Source organism: Struthio camelus, chromosome 4 (genome assembly GCF_040807025.1).
Source record: "Struthio camelus isolate bStrCam1 chromosome 4, bStrCam1.hap1, whole genome shotgun sequence".
In the NCBI taxonomy this organism is placed as follows: Eukaryota; Metazoa; Chordata; class Aves; order Struthioniformes; family Struthionidae; genus Struthio; species Struthio camelus.
In genome coordinates, this window is record NC_090945.1 from 6865833 (window position 1) to 6884689 (window position 18857).

An 18857-nucleotide genomic window follows, 5' to 3' on the forward strand; every position below is an offset into this window, starting at 1 on the left:
GGTGGGGGCCTTTGGGGGGAGAGGGAAGTGTCCAGGACAACGTTAGGGGGCGAGGGGGGTGTTTGGGGGGCAGAAGGGGCTGTCTGCAGGTGAGGGGGGGGCCTTTGTGGGGAGAGTATGTTCAGGGGGAGCGGGGGGGGGTGTCCAAGAGGGGAAGTTTGGGGGGGCAAGGGGGGGTGTATGAGGGGAAGAGAGAGGTAATAGCGGGAAGGGGGGGTGGTTGGGAGGAAAGGGGAGGGTTCGGGAGGAGGAGATGTTTGGGGGGAGACCGACCTGAGGGGGGCGAGCTGCGCCTCCGGCTGAGGCCCCGAGAGGACGCTGGCGGGGGGGGGGACGAGACGATGGCGGCGGGAGGCGGTGGCGGGCCGTGTCCCCGCCCCGCGGCGCTCTCCCCCCCCGCCCTGCGCCGCCGCTGCCATTGGGAGCCGCGCCGCGCCGAGCCGAGCCGCCGGTCCCGCTCCGCCGCCATCGCCATGAGCTTCTTGTTGTGAGTAGCCGCCGATGGGCGGCGGGACGGGGGGGAAGAAGAAGAAGGAGGAGGAGGAGGCCGCCCCGCTTCTCCCCTGCCCCGTCCCGTCCGGCGGGGCAGCGCCCTGCCCCGCTCCCTTTGTGTCCCGGCCCCCGCGCCAACGGCCGCGGCCCCGCGCGCCGCCCGCCGCCAACGGCCGCCAACGGCCGCGGCCCCGCGCGCCGCCCGCCGCCAACGGCCGCCGCGAGGGCGTTTGGGGGACGCGGCCGTTGGCGGCGCCGGGGGGGGGGGGAAGGGGGGGTTGAGGTCCGTTAGCGCGGCACTGAGAGCGGAGAGCGAGCCCGTCTCAGCGGGGGGGGGGGGGGGGGGGGGGCGGCTTTGGCGGCGCGCCCGAGACGCCGTGCCGCCGCACGGCCAGGCAGGTGTGTTGGACCCTTAGGGCAGGGGAAACCTCTCCCACGCGCTCTGTCGGGGCAAAACCACTGATTTGCTGGGGTCGCCGCTCGCTTCGTTTGTTGGTTGGTTGGTTGGACCGTACCAAACGGGGCGCGGGCCCAGCGCGCCGCCTTGCCGGGCTCGGGTAACGCGCCCGCCGCGGGGCGAGCGGAGGGAAGGCGGCGGCGATGGCTGGCGGCGTGTGCGGTACCGCTAACGGGAAGGCGGCTGCCTAGCCGCGGCGTAGGAAGGTCCCGGAGGAACTGGTGGCGGCTGAGGTGCGTGTGTGCGCGAAACCTCAGGTTTTGCCCTCCTGCTTCGCGGGCTGCGACTGAGTGAACTTTTGGTTCCTCCCCTGGGGAACGAAGACCAGGTACTCGATGACAATTAACGTAAACCGGCTCAGTGGCCCTATTAATTAAAGTGAAGATGGGGCTCTGGGGAAAGAAGGGAGATGCAGGCAGCTGGAGGAGGCACCCTTGCGGAGCGCGGCTCCACTAAGGCCTCCGCCCCGCGGAGCGAGCGGACTTGCGCGTCTGCAGTTAAGCGTGTGCAGTTCGCCGGACTGGGCCCCTAATATCTGACAGTTGTTAAGGGCTTATATCGATAACGAACAGATGTGCGCGTAGCCCGCTTTTAGCGAAGAGACTTTATCTCGGCGAGGGGGGTGTTCTGGTAAGTTGTGTTCTCACGGAGACAAACGCTCGCTCCGCTCTAGATCTCCCCGTTGCCTATGTCTTTTAACTCTGCCCTACCAAACCAGCTTGCCTGTAGTTGCGCTGGCCGTGTCTCGCCCCAAGAGAGATTGGAAAGACGCCTCGCAGCTGGAGGGGGGGGGGTCGAGGCTGCTCGTCAGAGACAGATACAAATGACTGTCCGTGGGTTTAGGCGCAGTGCTCCTAATGAGAAGCCCAGCTGTCCCCCTCCTTCGTAATTCTCAGCTGCTGCAACGGAGAAGGGGGACAGGATTTCTAATGCCATGGTGCCCTGGGAGTCTGGCTTGCAAATTAGGGAGCCTCACGATCCGTGGCATTTGGCGAACTGGTAACTGAAAAGCATGAAACCCTCCACTCTGTCAAAGGCAGTAATGAGATTTTTGTTCCTTTTTCCAGACCCGTCAGAAAGCCAGGAAAGCAAGCCTTTAGCCTTGCCTCCATTGTTTCAAGTAGCCCTGCTGGTTGAAAAATAAGAGTGAAACTGAAGTTGGAGCATGGCAAAGCTAGAAACGTTGGCAAAGCTGTTTCAGCTGTTATTGTTAGAGTTTGGTGGACAGCACCTGATGACTGCTCATCTGCAGTCTAGAAATCAATTTAAAACATAATTTTTAAAGATGCTTGTTAGGCCTCAGGGGAACCAAGGGGAAGCTTTCTCGTGGTTACTGGCAATTCATTCCTTTTTAAAGTTATCTGGAAAGTTAGTATGACCTTTTCTCCAACTTCAGTTTCGTGTTATCTTCATTGAGTCATTCAACGATAGTGGTTGTATGTCTTTACACTTTTACAGACTTGGTAGCTCACATTTGCATTTTATGCTGCCAAAAAAAAATTGTTTTTCATGGTGGGCAGGGTTTCCAGGGTGTGGAGCAACAAAGTTATTTCTTCGTCCACGTTTGCTCTCCTTCAGTGGCATTGTTGTTGTCTTTTTGTGAGCACAATTTCAAGCTCATAATGAGGAGGCACCAGATTAAGGTGTTATTGTACACCTACTAGAAACACTTTCTAAATTGCGGTGAGCCTGTCACCCAGGTTTATCATCAAACAGCTTGGCTGTATCTTGTCAGTTTGACAGTCAAGTACAGTGTCAGAAGCCATGTTCTGCTTGCAGGCTTGTTTGCAGTCAAATAACAGGGCAATTGTGCTCAGATAACGTTCGCTCAGGGTGCTTGGGGCCCCCCTCAAAAGCCTATTGCGTGGTCCTTGTCCGCTGACAAATCCATTGCTATTCTTTTCTGTTGCTAGGGCCTGTGACATATAAAGCTACATGCAGGAAAAAAAATCAAGGGAAACCGTTGTCTTTTCTTATTATGGATAACATTGTAAGAAGACTGTCTTTGAGAGGAGTCACTGAATTAATGGAATTTGGTTTTGACAGCAATTGTTATTTTCATTGTCACCCATAACCGTTTTTTTCTTTATGATCTTTTTGTTCCTTTCTGAAGACGCTTTTTGTAAACTTCAACAATGCTTAAATAGGATATATTGAAACTTTAAAAGAAAAAGACAAAAAGGGCAGGGGGACTGGAAACTATCTTCAGTTCCAAAAAATTCAACTTGACAATTTCTCTCTAAAATGGAATTACAGCATAGTTGCAGGTACTGTAACTTACATCTCCAAGGAAGAAATTAAAGATAGTTCTGGTAGGCGTGCCATATGGTAACATGCTTGGGTTACCCTACGCTGGCAAAACTTATGTAAAAAAGAAGCTACCTAACGATAAAATTTTTCCTTTTAAAAATAAATGATTTTTGAAGTCTGTAAAACTGTATTTTCTTAATTAAAAAAAAAGTCTTCTCCATGCTAGAGAAATCCCTCTCATAAACTTCCAGTGTATGGAGTTCAAGGAATTTTAAAATTGGATTCATGTCAGTAGTCGTAACTTAAGAGACTTCTGAAGACTGTGAGCTGAGGGAAACAGTATATAAGGTTGTGCATAAGTAACTGTTAGTTTGGAGTATGTACGCTTATGAATCAATGAGAAGGTGACTTGTAAACCAAATGGGGGACAGGTGCTTGCAAGGATCATACCCTCTTATTTCTCAGTCCTGTATAAGCAGGGCTGAGCAGTTTCTTCTGGTAGTGCCTGTGGGTTATTTTTTAAATCAAAGCACGTTTGCTATGTGTTTAAATATATGCAGAAGCTGCAGTGGGGCATTCCTTTTTCCTTACATCTCTTGCAGATAAATATCAAAATCGGAGTTGGTGTGCTCGTCTCTGAATTGACGGTCATTATGGCCTCCCTGCTTTCACAGTCTGCTCCTGCTCTTGAAAAACATCATGGTTCCCTTTTTCAGCTTCTCTAGAGATTGACTTACTGCTTCTTACTGAATGAAAGCTGTTTTTAAAGTGGGCAGTATTCTTCAGCCTTACAGAGCTCTTCAGTGGCAGCTCTAGCTGGAGAGCAACCGAGTCCTTCGTGAGTGCTCCTTGTCCTCTGTAGTTAAAGTTGGAGACGTGGTATTTATCTCCTCTTTGTCAGGGACTCCCACGGGCACTTCTAAACGGGAGTTCTGATCTTTGAAAATCAAAGTGTAGGCATTCACAAACTGTTAGAAATGGGAGATGTGCATTTGTCGAACAGCCAGATATTTTTGCTCACTCTATTTTTAAAAAGCTGGCTTTACCCTTATTACAGTTGGGTATTTTTGTTTTTTGGAGTTTGTTTGTTTGTTTTTTACATTCGAGTATGATGCATTCCTCTGTTTTTAGCTTGACCGGTGTAATACTACTGTGCAAGCTTCATTCATATTTAAGAGATGAGGGCAAAGATGCTTGCCGCAGAAATCCGTTTCCTTGCCACTTTTGTTTAACTAATACCATTAGGGATGTATTCGGTTCTGTTCTGGAGCAATACTGGGAATGAAAGGTATCTGAGTTTGCCTATGAGTGATCTGGAGAGAGAACTGCTAACTTACTGCCAACTCGATTCTCTGCCTCTGCAGGTTCTTCACCTTCGCCGCCTGTGGTGTGTAAGACAAAGGATGGCTCCTGTCCTTCCAACAAACTGGGAAGTTGGCTCTTGAAGCAACTGCCCAGTAACGCATCTGCTGTGTGTTTTTTGTGAAGTTTTCTTTGTAGCGCTTGGTGGGAGCTGGAGGAATGTTTTTAAGGAAGTGTAGAAAATGGTTGGCTTATAGCTGAAAAACTGGCTTTATCCGTCCTGTGCAAGTGGGTTTTTTTTTTTTTTTAAGTGTAGGTAACAGAAACTTTTGAATTTGGAGGAGACAGGAGGATTCCTTGGAGGCAGAGGTTATATGGAATCAGCTGTGACACTGAACTTCACAGGGAGTACCGTAAAGACTTTTTTTTTAAACTGCTTAAAGCATTAGTGGAATTACTGCCTGTACAAATGTATGATCTTACCTGAAGCCTATGTCTAATATTGTTGAAGCATGTGTCACTTCAGTTGTACTGTTAACTTTGTGTTTAATTCCTACTTTGAGAGGCTTGCTGTCAAAAGATTTGCCCCTGAGCTTGTAGCTCTGCTAGTCTCTCAGTTTGAAGGAAGGGAGCACTATGGACTAGAAAGCTTCCAGAAACCATGGCAATGAATGCAGCATGAAAAGGTAAATAGAAGTGTTCGTGTTTCCCCTTGTGCTGTCTGGAGTACAATTCATTTTCAAATTGTAAGACGGTCTTGAAAACAGCCTTTTAAAGTGCTTGTCATTCTGCTTCCATCCTCGTTTATCTTCCCTGAAGACCTCAAAACAGTTTTTTAGGGTGCAGTTTGTTGATGGGGTTAGGTTCACTGAGGCACTTGTCTTCCTTCTAATGAGCGGGTTGAGGAAGCTAAACAAGCAGAAAACTATTAATTGTTTTGGTAGGATTTTTTTTTCGCTAATTTACCTACTCGTATTGGCTCACTGGAATGAAATGGCGGTTCACGGTGAAGTAACGGAAGCAGCAGGAGCATGTGGACGTAGCAAAAGAAGGGGAGGAAGCTTCCTTTCTTGGTGCTAGCTAGCAATCAAATTAGCTTAGCTGTATCATCAGCCCTGTCCTTCAGACTTCATTTGGTTTTGTGCATGCATTACTACCTTTGTAAGATGGCTCTTAGGCAACGAATTCTTGCCATTCCCTCATCAGTGCTTTTTTTCTCTCCTGGTGAGTTTGAGGAAATGTGTGCTTGTCGTGGTAAACTGATGTACACTTTGCGGGGGGGGGAAGTAGTTGATCAAGTTTGCATATGATGAAGTGCAAATGAATTGTAGCCGGCAGTGCCTGAGTGCTGCTGCCTTATGGTTAGGGTTGGTGGTGGAGGGCTGCAAAGCTGAGTTTATGCTGACTCGTGGCTCCGTGTGTTCAAGATGAATGAACCTTCCTCGGAATAACAGAGCTGTGCAAACCATGTTCAGGCTGCAGGATATTTGAGCTTGGAATTGCATTTGAAAAACGTTTGCCACCAATACTCTGTTTAGGGGAATGTATAACTGATGAACTGAGTGACTGTCACTTTTCGATGTTCACAGGTGATTCCTTCGCCATAAAGAAGCATTAGTTTAAAAATGAAGAAAAAAGCACCTGAAGAAAGGCATTGTTCAGGGTGAAAGTTGTGTATGCTACATGGCCGTGGATGTCCGGTCTTAATTGCTTCCGAATTGTTTGCTTTTATGACATAGTTGTTTTCCCTTGTTTGTCCTTCTTTGTGTTTGTAATGTGAGCGAACCTATGCAATAAGCTATTTACGTTTATTCGATGAGAATAGTGATGGAACAAGGATCGCTTTCAGGGGAGGGTTTGTGTGCCTGTAACAAGGCCCGGTTTTTAATCTTGAAAAGAAGCCTGATGCTTTTGGTAACTTTCTGTCAAGGCTGCGGGGCAACAGAGAACTGTGGTAAGGAGAGCCTGTAGGTCACTGCTTCATCTTATGGCACATATGTTCTGTTAGATAGAGTCTTTTTCATCTTGTCTGAAAAAGGATAAAATTTTGGAAGTGTTTGTCCACCGGAAAGTAGCTGAAGAGTCACAAGCGTGGTAATATGCTTTCATGCCCAAGGCTGGCTCTTTTAGTGAAATTGTTCCGTCTCCCCTATGAGATCTTGACAATCTTCTCACTTAATTTTTCAGACTTATTTTACCTTAGCTCTAGCCCGTTGTTGTTTAGTCTCAGTGCTTTGCTTCTGACTACAGTCTTACTGTATCGTCCAGTACTTTATTCTGCCAGCTAACTTTTTTCTTTTAAAACTGCTTGTTTTACTTAGAGAAGTAAATAGCTGCATCTGATCGTGCCACTTTAATAATAAGCAACAAGAAAGATGTTGCTGCCAAAGCTATCAATAAGCCTTTGACCCACAAATCAACCTAAACCGCAGGATATGCTTTGACATATTTTCAGCATTTGTAAACTAAGCCTTTTCCTATTAGCACTGAGGAACAATGAAGGTACTGTTTGTTTGCTTGTTTTTATGGTGCGTAGAGAGTGCATAGGGTTATAGGGATTCAAATGCTGCAGAATCTGTTTTTGGCCGTAAATGAATATTTCTTCATTGCTTTTCACAGGTGTTTTTTCCTTATTTCTCTATCCTCTATATTTAATGGAGTGGAATTGTCAGGACCCAGTGCTTTGCTTAGTCTTTTCTGTGCGTGTTACTTTTTTAAACGCGCTATTTCCTTCCCTTTGACTTGCGTAGCGCTTCTCTAGCGCTACTGTAATGCTGTCTGTCGTTACTGTAATATGCCTACTGCATGATATGTAAGTGTCACTGCAGAGAAGTAGGGATGGATGTATTTGCAGTGATGTGAAGTACCATCCTCTGCTGTAGGAAGATCAGCACAGGTAAATGACCATGAAAGCATTTGGGAGGAAAAACTTCTGAAGTCCTTTTTAGAGTCTCTGTGAGACAACTAAGGTTTTCTTGAGGTTTTCAAGAGGAACTCTCCCAGAGGAAGACATTTATTCCGTTATCCTCTCCTGGAAGGAAATATACTGAATGCTAAAATGGAGTGGGGTGCTATAAAATTCCCTCCAAAGTTAAAGTGTGTTCTGAGTTGCCTAGAAAAGCTCTGACTGAGCTTTTCTGGATCAGTTTAAAGCATTTCTTCACAAAGAAATAACCATAAGGCTAAGTTCATTTTCTTTCTTTCTTTCTTTTTTTTTTAAATAAATTCCCAGAGCCCGTATGATGGTTATTCTGCATGTGAATATGCCAGATGCTATCCCAGACTGCTGCTGGGTCGATACTTTGGGGAAGGAATCTGAGAGACAGGAACAAGAGCCATGGGTTGGTTGTCTGGAGAGGCATGAATCTATGCAACTATAATTGGTTCTTTATTGGTGAATTTGAAATGACTTCTTACCTCTTAGTTATGCTGTTGTAAACAAGATCAGAAATTTTAGAATATAAAAGTCTTACTGGATGTATGCTTTCCAGGACCTGCTATCCAATTCTGTGTGGTGTACTAAAATGTATTGTGTATCTCACAGTTGTTCTGTTAAATTCGAGTCTTTGCTTCCTGTTTCAAATATATAATCTGAGTCAGCAGTTACTGCATTCATGCATATGAGATGATAGTTTTGCGTTAATAAAACGACAAGCTCCCACTCTGAATTCGTGAAGGTAAAAGCAATTTTTCCCTGAAACTATATTTTGAGACATTTAAAAGCAGTACGTTCCTGGTGACTTGGAAGAGAATTCATTCACTCTTCCCTTGCATCTTTTAGGTTTGTCCTCAGGAGAAACCTAAGCATAACTTACAGCCTTTTGGTCCATTCAAATGGACCTTCAAAACATTGACTTACATTGCACAGATATAATTTGCAAATCCTGTATAATTTGCAAGGATCCTTTTTTTTTTCATTCTTCCCTCTTTCCCCCTTCCCCCTCTAAATCCGACAACAACCCTAGCTTATTGTTCCAAGTTTCCTCCTATTTTCTGCGTGGAGACGCTTCTGTCTTGTTCACCCTCTCCTCTCTCCTTTTTCCTCCTCCAGTTCGCAGCTGTTCCTTGGCTTGAATCCATTCCTTTTGCTACCGTTGTATATCGCCTGTGATCCTATCCATATTTCAGTTTAGTTTTATATGAAGCTTTATAGCTTGCTCCTTTCCATTCAGCTGTTTTAGTTGCCTATCATTGCCCGTCATCGTTAACTTTTGTAGCTTACCTCCAGAGTTAAATTACTTGTGTCTTAGGGATATGGGCACTCCCGAAGTTTAAAAACTTACTCCTTTCCTTGGAGAAGGAGAACACATTGCAGATAAGAACTCATAATGCATGATTTTGTTGTCTTTCTCCCAAGTATAATTCCTTTTTTTTATGACAGAGTAAACGATCTTAAGTTAGCTTTGGTAAATTCCTCTTTTGCTAAAAAAATTGAAATGTCTGATTTTAGACATAAAAAGAATTTGAACCCAAAGCGTGATTGGCTGGGCTTCCTGTGTTAACCTGAATAAAATAACCCATACTTGGTTTTGCTAGTTTGTATTTTTTGTGTTTTTTACCGACTTCAGCAGTAGTCTTGGCTTTATTGAATAGAGTGATAGTTTTAGGGACTTGCTGAGCGTTCAAATCCAGAAATCAAAATTGCTGAGCGTTCAAATCCAGAAATCAAAATGGCACTACTCTAACTTTTTTACTTACAATACTTTGTGGTAACACAGACTTTTCTTTTTTTCCAGAGCTATTCATAGGGGGGGCTATTCACTTGAAATCTAATTTTTACAAAAAATTTAAGTCTTTCTGATATCCTATGTATTACCTTTTATGGCTGACAGCTCTTTTTCTTAAAATCTGTTGCTGCAGTGTGAGTGGACAGGAGGAAAATCTGTGTACTTAGGTTCGTAGGAGAACAGTTAAACTGACTGTGGACTCGGCTGTCAAATGCGTAAGCTGAAATAATCCTGAAAGAAGGTGGTTCTTCATATGTAGGAGCTGCTGTTCCATTTAAGATATTTCAGATAGTTGGCTTTTCTGAACAAGGTACTTTGCAATGTAGAAGCAAACTTTACTGAAGATGGATGCAACACGTACAAGATCCCATTAAATTTGGAGGATGTTTAAGAAATACTTTGTGATGAGATAATGGAGGGTATTTTTGGAAGGCTGTTAGATTATTCATTACTGCCTCCCGTCCCTTTTTTCTTCCTGTTGTTCTTTGTGTTATTTCTTGCCTCTAATGATTGTTCTGTTATTTCCTGAAACCAGATCCCATTGCACCTATTAATCAATGTGTAAGTGTAATCTTAAGTATATGCTTTGAGGTTTCTGTTGGGAAATGGCAGTGTGTTTTTGATTTGCGGTGTTTGTATCATCAGTCTGTTTTGTGTGGGGGTGGCAATAAAAGACAGCCTTTTATAACGTGTTGAAATGACCCCACTCCATTAAAATTTAGTCCAGTTTGTTCTTTTCTAACCTCGTTGGTGTTCCCAAACGCATGAACAGATTATTCTTTTTCCTGTTTTTTCAAAAGGCTGAAGACTGTCTTAAGCCATTTTATTAGTCTCTTTTTTTAAGTTCTTTTTGATGCCCTGCTGTGATTTTGTAGGTTGTATGACTAGATTTACTTTAGTCATTCATAAAGCGTTGTTTTTTAAAAGCACTGATCAGGGTTTTGGGAAGCCATCCATGTTCTGAGGCATGTTCTCCAAGCACTATATTTGGTGTATAAGTAAGGAACTAATTTGATATTAGAGCCAAGCTTTTATTACTGTAATTCATCATCCTCAAAAGCACGTAGATTGCGTTCTGAAAATCTGTGCTTCCTATCTTCTTCTTAAATGTATTCAAAAGGCACGACTATTAACAGCAAATGTTGTTTATGATGCATTAGTAATGTAAGTACGTGAAGAAAATATAGCTGAATACCAGGAAACCTAAGTGACACATGGAACCAGTATGTCACGGAAAGTAGTGTATGCCTTTGGTATGGGAAGCTTTTGTCCTAGCTTTGCCAAATAGAAACAGTATTACAGGGAAGAAATCACAACTAGGGAAATTCTGTTAGTCACCTGCTCTATTGATTTGATTCCCCCCTTGCCTTCCCTTCTGCCCCGCAATCCAGACGGCGCTGTAGAAGGCCGGCAGTCTGTGAGGCTGCCCGTAGGGAGCTGTAGCTCTCCAGACCACTTCGTGGTGTTTTCTGTTTCTAGTTGAAGAATCTTGGAACTCCTTGATGCCTACTTAAACTGTTTAGTAAGCTTTCTTCTTTTATTAACGTTTCCAGTATCTCCTCTTTAAACAAAATCAGATAAAAGAAAGAACCCCAGACCCAGAATTGTATATTTCTTTTATTTCTTTTGGAATTTGCTTAGTTACATCTTCTGTAATGGTAACTTTTAGTTTCCATTTCCGACCATCTGTGGATGCTGGTATTCTTTGGTGGGGTTTTTTTGGGGTTTTTTTCCCTCCCTCTCTCGTTGGTATTCACTTTGACTGCTAGTCCAGGGCTTGAATGCTATTACTTCCCTCTTTTAAAAAACAAACAAACAAACTTCTCTTTCCTTATGCTTTGCATGACGTTCAGGCTCCTCATTCTGTTTTTCATGCTTCCGTGCATCTGTGTAGCATGTGCATTATCGTTCTCCCACATCTGTTATCAGGCGTCTTCCCTCCATCTAACTGATTTTCTGCAGAACCTAACATTTTCTTGGAAACGTCTGAATGGCTGGTTTTGAGAGCGTCTTCAAAATACGTGAATTTCAGAATGTTGTTCTTCCTGTATTTGCTCTCCGTTCTGTGTCTTCATCATTCATACAACAAATTACAGACGTGCTCTGAAATGATTTAGATTGCAAACTTGGCAGGGTGGAGTCTCTCTACAGGTTTCATTCAGTAGAGAGCTTGTTGGTATACTTTGTTAACATGTTATATAATCTTCTGTCATAGGCCTCTAATTTTGTTGATTCTGAATGTGTTTGCCACTGGGCAGAACTGCCTACTCTGTGGCTTTATTTCTCGTAAAGCAGTTCTTGCTGCAGGGTATGTACGGCAACCTTTTCAGCAACCTTTCAGCTTCTTCCAGTAGCCTGCTACTTACAGCTTTATCGAGGCCCCTTTCTTCAAAGGCAAATGTGCCATACATTCATGTACAGCAGAAATAAGTGTTCAGATAGCTTTTTAATGCCAAGGCTTATGTATGGGAAAGGGTAGGCTTTACAAAAGAAGAGTAGTTCTTTCTTCTAATGAATGATTTACTTGGCACATTCAGTAACGGAGGTTTGAACCTTAGTGGAAACTAAAGTTTGAAGCATAACGGGGTGAAGTTATAACTTTTGTTTGAATTCATGCTGTGCCCTTCCTTTTAAGCAAGCTAATGCTAATTGACAGAAATAAGGATTTCTTAGGGAAAGACGGGAGCATTAGTGAGAAAATAGCGCTATTTAGTTTGTGGAGAACTTAATTAGTCACTGAAAGGGTAAAGCTACTGCGCTCCCTCTCTGTGGTTCTGAGGAAAATAATGAAACAGTCGGAGAGGAAGGAATACTTGGTATTTACCTCCTTTAAAATTGTAGTAGCCTGCTCTTTTAAAGAATGAGTACATGAATATTAGGAGACTAGAATACAAATGAATCTGATTTTGATTCTGTCCTGCAGTTCCAAGATACATGTGCGTGCACATGCGCACGCACACGCACGCACACGCACGCACACAGCGTGTGAGGATTAAAATAGTCAAGGCAACTGGGATTTAATTAAAACACCCAAGACCAATCCTCAGTTTTGTTTGAAATCTGACTTCTGTTTGTAGTAAGACCAATTCTATGAATGAGGACGCTGTTGCATTGGTTTCAAGATAGTCGGTGAACACCAGGGAGCGTGGAATAAAGTAGTCTGGATAATCTTCGTTCCTTTATTTTAACAGCTTTCCAATGGATTATGGGGCGTAATGTGCGGAGGTACTTGGGTCTCCACTGAAAGCGTCTTGCTTGCACATTTGATTGAAAAACTTTAAAATCATCCCTCTTGGTCTTAAAGCTATTGGGAAAGTGCAGAGAAAATTCAGGCGCGACAGTACAGTGACATTGATAAAGGAGACATAGTCAGCTATCTGAAAGGTTCTTGAGAGAAGACTTATGGCGGGGATGCAACAAATAACGTTACTGCATGCCATCTGAGGCCCAGGGACGGCCCAGGTGCTCTTCAGCCAATGCAGATGTGAGGCAAAATGCATCAGTTCAAGACTGATTCTTCTAGGGCAGGTTTAGAATCAATTCCTGCTTTCCACCTCGGGCAGCATTCGGACAGCTCTGTCCGTAATCTGTTTATTTCTTTAAGGTGTCCGCTGCTGAAATGGGGCACCGTTTCCACGTTAAGATTGGCTTCTTGCCTCTGTTCTTGACCTGGAAGCAGTTGGCCCCATGTCTTGCTATTATTCTCTTTGCTGGGTAGAAACCTACACTTGTGACACCACTGAATGCTGCTGATTTTCTGCTGCTGACATGCATTGGCCGTTTTTTTCCCTCTAGCTTAAGCTGATGAGCCAGTGGTTGTTTTCCTATCTAGTGATGAAGAAAACCTCAATAATGAGCGTAGCCTATAATTGATGTTTAATTTTAGAGTGTATGGGACTTTCAAAACAATGATCGTGAAGTTACTGACTTTCCCATGGTTTTATGGAGATGCCTTCAGAAAAATGGGGACAGTAGACTTTATGGAGCCTGGAGATTTTATACCATGGACATGTTTCAGTTTCTCTGCTGTCTTCACGTCTGTCTGCCTCTGCAAGTCCATTTGGCATGCTTTGCTGAATGTGTACTTCTGCTTTCCTTTCCTTTCAGTTTTTCTTTGGTGAATTCTCCTGGAAACTGTGCTCGTTTTTTATCTCTCTGCCCTGTCCCTCTTCTTGCGTTCCCCGTCACCGCTGTTAGTCCTGCAGAAGACAACGCCTTGTAACTTGAGTCACTTCCGCAACTGTCGGCCACTCTGGGAATTAGCTTAATTCTGTTTTTCAGTGCATGGAAAGAGCTCCTGTAGTGATGTATCTAGTGTATCTAGTGATTGCAACTCTCATTTGTTTTGAGGGTTTTCCAGGGGATGAAACTGTATTAAATGAGCATGCTGTAAATGAAACAAAGGAGTTTATTTTGTGCGTGAGCCTAGCAAACTGATGATTTCCTGGTTACAGGATGGCGTTCTAAAAGCCTGCCTGTTCTTTGCCTTAGGAACTGATTATTTGGGAGAAGGGCTGCGTACAAGTGGGTCACCAGTACGAACCCCATTGCTGCCTACGTGGATGGCATTGTAGTAGCTGCGGCCGTTGTAACGTAACGCCTCCGGGTATAGTCTGAGGTTACAGATGGAAAAACAGGCGGCGAGATGCAGAGAAGCGTAGGTGCCTGGCCCTTGTAGAAAAGGGTCTGTGGCCACTTAACGCTTTTGTGGATTTGACCCCAAAGTGCCTTGCTGCAGGGCATGCAAGGGCAGGTGTCACAGGAAGAGTTAAATGGCCAGCCTCTGAGGGCCAGTCTTCTGCCCTCCAGTCAGGCAGCCTTCTGCCTTTCCCTGAGAGAGCCTACTGGGGAATAAAGACAAAAGCGTCTCTTCAGCTGTGTTGCGGTGCATGTTAGAGCGTGTGGCTTTTGCTGTATCGATCCTGAATTTGCTTCATTTCACTGACTCTAAAATGCGTATAATTTGTTTTGTGAAGGACACTGTTTAAAAGAAGAAAAAGTAGGTAAAAGAAATGTAGGAGGAAAAATCAAACTGTATGTGTTATGACAGTCTGCAACACTGACTGGGTGGTGATGGCTGGGACAAGCAAAAGCAAAACCGTTCCTTAAGGCTACCCTAAAAAACTTTTCCCTTACTGAATGTGAGTCATCTGATAAACTCCTGCTCTTCTTTTAACATGTAGAGTCTTGTGTATAGTCATTTTTTTTCTTTTGTTGTCTCTTCTTCCTTTTTTTTTAAAAGAACTGTTGATAAGAGGACTTTTGAATCTGCCTCCTCTCATATCATTTTGAAACTTTGATCTGTGAAGAGAGATAGTTAATTTTCTAGGAGAAAGGACAGGTTTTAGTTCCAGCCTTGGTGACTATAAAATCAAAAATCTCATGAAAATACCTGTTTCACTGTCAATGCTTTGGTAGAAGAAGGTGCTATTTCAGTTATAAAAATAAAGGTCACTATGCCAGTTGAAGAGTATGTTAAGGTTGAAAAGCATGCAGAAAATTAAAATTATTCTGAGGTGTAGCAAAGAAAAAGGGTGGGATGGGGAAGAACAGATAATAGCGTTTCACCGAAAAGAAAAAAGTGGGATTCAGGCTTTTGTCTGGATTTGTAGGCACTTCATTTCCAGACATCCAAAGAAGCACTTGTTTTAGGAATAATCCGTGTTGCTTTGCCAGCATTGGCGATCCCACATGCTGTAAAATCATAATACTATCTTAAAACCCCCAGATCTGTGATACTTTCCTTTTAGATGCATGAATCCAAAAGTTTCACTATGCTGGTGGCTTTTTTCCAACAACGATGGTGTTTGAAACTAAACTTTTCCCTCCTTATCTCTTTTGAAATGACGCCCTGCCTTTTGTGAGAAGTTGTTGTTTTTAGCTGTTACCCTGGGGTTTTTTTTTTTCTTTAAATCCGAATTTCTTGCTAATTTCACAAGTTCAGGGTTCTGAGACTTCTAAGAGAAACCACCAGACGGTTTGGCAGCGCAACGGCTGTTGTGGGCAGCGTGGCTTTGCTCAGTTGGAGCGGGTTTGAGGGGATCCGAGGGGAGAAGCGCCCCGCTTCCCCGGCGAGGCCTTTCGCTCAGGCGGGAGCTGCGGCAGCTCTCCCCGACCTCCCGGGCGTCTGGCCAAGGGGAAGGTGCGGCCAGGGCTGGGTGCCAGCGTGAGGGTGGAGGGAGTGTGTCACTAGACGCTGGAAACAAAGCTCCCTTCCTTGCAATGATGAGTCAAGCGTTTGATCTGAAAGCTCAGCTTAGCAAGCAGTCCCCGTTCGGAGTGAGCAGGAGCTACTGTGGAAATATGATGGGGATGGATTTGCACATAAATGTCTGGAAGCCTAATTATTACTTTGGCAAAATCTGATACTTATTCTTGAAGAAGCTTTATAGGGCTTCTCTAATTACAGTGCTACAGAAGGAGCGTGCTGAAATCTGGAAAGAAACTTGGCTCTTATTCCTTGGGCTAGAAAGCATGAGATCAGTCTTCTGTAGCCTTGGCAACTGACTGTGACTTTGGTAGGCGATAGGTATGTTACATGAAGGGGCAAAGGATATCCCTTAATAAAGGGGAGGCCTCTCAGTTATCGAGGGTAGTGTTAGCTTTGGGAAGGTGCATTTCCTGGGCCCTCCCAATTTCACTGCTTTTAACTTTGATATTTGTAATTCCAGGTAATTAATCCAGGTGTAGTAGACAATTTAGTTTATTTTTACATCTCATATTAGCCACCCTGGGAAGCATCAGCTGTGTGCCACTGATGAAAATCTTTTCAGTTATTGTTTCCTGCCATAAAGTTTATAAACAATAAACAACGTATATTCTTTATCCATAGACTGTGTGTCCAAGAATGTTTTTCCAATTCAGCACAACCCATTCTTCCTGTGTTTTTTTTTTTGTTTTTTCGTTTTTTAAATCTAGTCCTGGAATTGCTTTCCAAACACTACCTTAGATTTCTGGGAGAGCAACTGTGTTTTGTGTGGAGCTGGCAGTTCCTTAGCTAATCCCCAGGCTCGGCTGCTTTGGTTTGCTTAGTGATATTGGCAAGGCCTGTGTTTCCCTGCCTGTGAGGAGAGTTGTGCTTTCTACAGCTTAAATGTTTAAAAAGCTTAAAAATTATTTTTGTTAGATGGGAATGCTCTCTAGAAGCATGTTGCTTTTATTATTGTCCAGAATAATACCGTGACGCTGTCTGAAGAATTTTACCCACGTGGACGTTTTTCTGGGTGAGAGCTATTTGCTTCTGCCCTTGCACATGCTGTATTTATACATGCACTTGTTGGCTTTTAGATTGTGTTGCACAGTCTTCAAATAGTTCTTCATGTTCGGTTGTAGCCCAGTATTGTATTGTGTTGGAGCACCTCCAGTCTTCTGAACTTGAGTTGGCTGGATAGACAGCAGACAGCACCATATCTCAGTTGGAGCTGCTGGCCTGCTCTGTTCAAGGAGTCTGGTCACCTTCATGGAAAGTAATTTCAAGGAGTAGAACAGCATTTCAGCAATTGCCTCCAGCTGTCAAGCAGCAAGGCCCCAGGGTTTCTCATCCTGCTAGGTGCTGTATGGTCACTGGGGTGAGGGTGGTGAAATGGCTCACTTCCCCCGCCAGCTCTACTGTAACCTCTGCAAACAAGGGATTGAAGCTTCATTGCTGTCTTCTGGGTGTTGGTTGTTACGTTGTTTGTCCTTAGACCTGCTGCATGGTGTGCACCTCAAAGGGATACGAGGTTGTGGAGTAGTTGCCTCCTGAATGCTTACGTTAGATTGTTACCTCCAAATTAAAATGAACTGATGAGACAGGCTTCTTTTAATGAGTGGGAATTAGACTGAAAAATAATTGGCTTTTGATATTGTAAGAGCTGAAGAAAGTAATGCCTGGTTCACACCTCTTCTCTCTTCAGAAGAGGAATGTTGTGACTACTCAGGGCTATAAATAGAAATGCTCAAGTTAAATCTTGTCAGTGCAGATTTTGAACATGCACAATTTAAATTTTCCTGCTGTCCTTCTGATGCTTTGATTGTCATGGAGAAAAAGCTTCTAAGTGCTGAAATATTGGTTTGGTTTCTAAGAAGTAGCTGGAGCTTTTGTTTTAACTTTTATGTTGATATTGTGGCTCTTGGAAACCAGCATGGTCATACTCCAATGTGTCTATTCTTAGCAGGATGTTATAACTTGAAGCCCATTGTTATTGTTTGAAGGCCTGAAACGCTTGCTTTTCTGGTGCTTAGTTCTCGCCTTACAATGTTTCTGTATATCAGAGTTTAAGAGGTGCAGCAGTGGAAAGGAGACAAGGAGGTATGGAACAAAAATTTGAGGACATCTCTCTCATAAATTTACCTGTTGGCCTTTGGCAAGGAGTGTCTACCTCAGCTTCCTGGTGTATAACAAGATGCTAACGATACCTCCTTCAAAGATGCTTTGTAAGGATTATTAATGCTTGTGAAGGCCTTTGAAGATGAAAAAGTAGGAGTGGAAATACTAAAAGTTTCCATGCCTCAGGTAAATGTTCTGTGACCTGTCTTTTGAGTTCTGCTTTTTCAGAATCTCTCGAGCACCTCCAAATGCTGGCTTAAAAAGCTATTTTGAGGGGCTTAGTTCAGTTGGACCATGGTGGTGAACACATTTTGCAGGCATTGAGTTATGTAGCCATACTTGCAAAGTTAGTTACTTGGACATTCCCCCGAGGAAAGAAATAAAGGTGATATCCCATGGCCTTAGTCATATATACAGTTCAGAAGAATATACGTGGCAGGTTCATCCTGAAAAAGGTGCCATTACAGCATATTCTGTTTATCTTCCCCAGGGCAACTTTCTGTTCTTTCCGGTGTTTGACAAAACAGTCCGCTCAAGAGTGTTGCATGATGTGATTTATAGTACTTGTAGCAGCGTGCTCTTGAGCCTCCAGGTAGCCTGAAGCAGATTGGAAGAGTAGTGCTCTCTGCTTTCCGTGGAAGTTGAATACTTGTGCTATTATTTTAAAATAAGATCGTTGTTTCTTGTAAAACACGTCTGGTTTGTACGTGATGCGCAATTAGTTATGCGGGGAGGGCGGGAGGGATTATCAGATTCTTCTGCACCTTCCGCTAGGTGGTAGCTCCTCTTGCCCTTCTTCCACTTCCCCAGCGATGCAGTGGGACTTCTGGACGTTTTACAAGCGTTGTACTAGTCTGAGACGCTCTAATGCTTCGTCAGTGAATTATGGGGCAACTTGATCTGGTCAATTCACAAAGGAGGAATTGGGGGAAGACATTGGAGTACTGTCAATATTTCAGTGATTTAGGATGTGAGGAGGCTGTGGCGTGGATAGGTTGGCAGCCTCCGTAAAGGAAGGATTTGGACTCTGATATGCATCCGTACGCCGGATTGTGAAGCACACTGGATTCAGGGCAAGATTTTTGCTTGTGAATTTGAGCTGTGGTAGGTAAGCGCTTGAGTTAGCGCTTGGTGAGAACAAGCTGTGAGGTTTTTAGCTTTATGCGTAAGGACTCTGAACTCTGTTTTAATTCACGTTTCCGTGGAGATGCAACAGGCCTTATAGAAACAGGTAAAAGGTTCCAGTGGAAGACTGAAGTATGCAGATGTCTCTTGTGTGAGGCCCGCCAAAGTGCTTCCCTTAAGAGTATGGTGTGTAAGT

The 18857-nt window shown here is 43.9% G+C and overlaps 1 protein-coding gene across 2 annotated transcripts in view; it reads left to right on the forward strand.

Moving 5' to 3' along the window:
* Window positions 1–340: 340 nt before the first annotated feature.
* Window positions 341–18857, forward strand: part of MOB1B (MOB kinase activator 1B) — a 43673-nt gene continuing 25156 nt past the window's right edge. For both annotated transcript variants that reach the window (XR_011140766.1, XM_068941294.1), the window contains exon 1: window positions 341–487. Coding sequence is in view for 1 of the 2 variants with exons in the window: in XM_068941294.1 (XP_068797395.1) it covers window positions 342–487 (146 nt within the window). In the remaining variant the exon portion in view is untranslated. The remainder of the gene's footprint in view (window positions 488–18857) is intronic.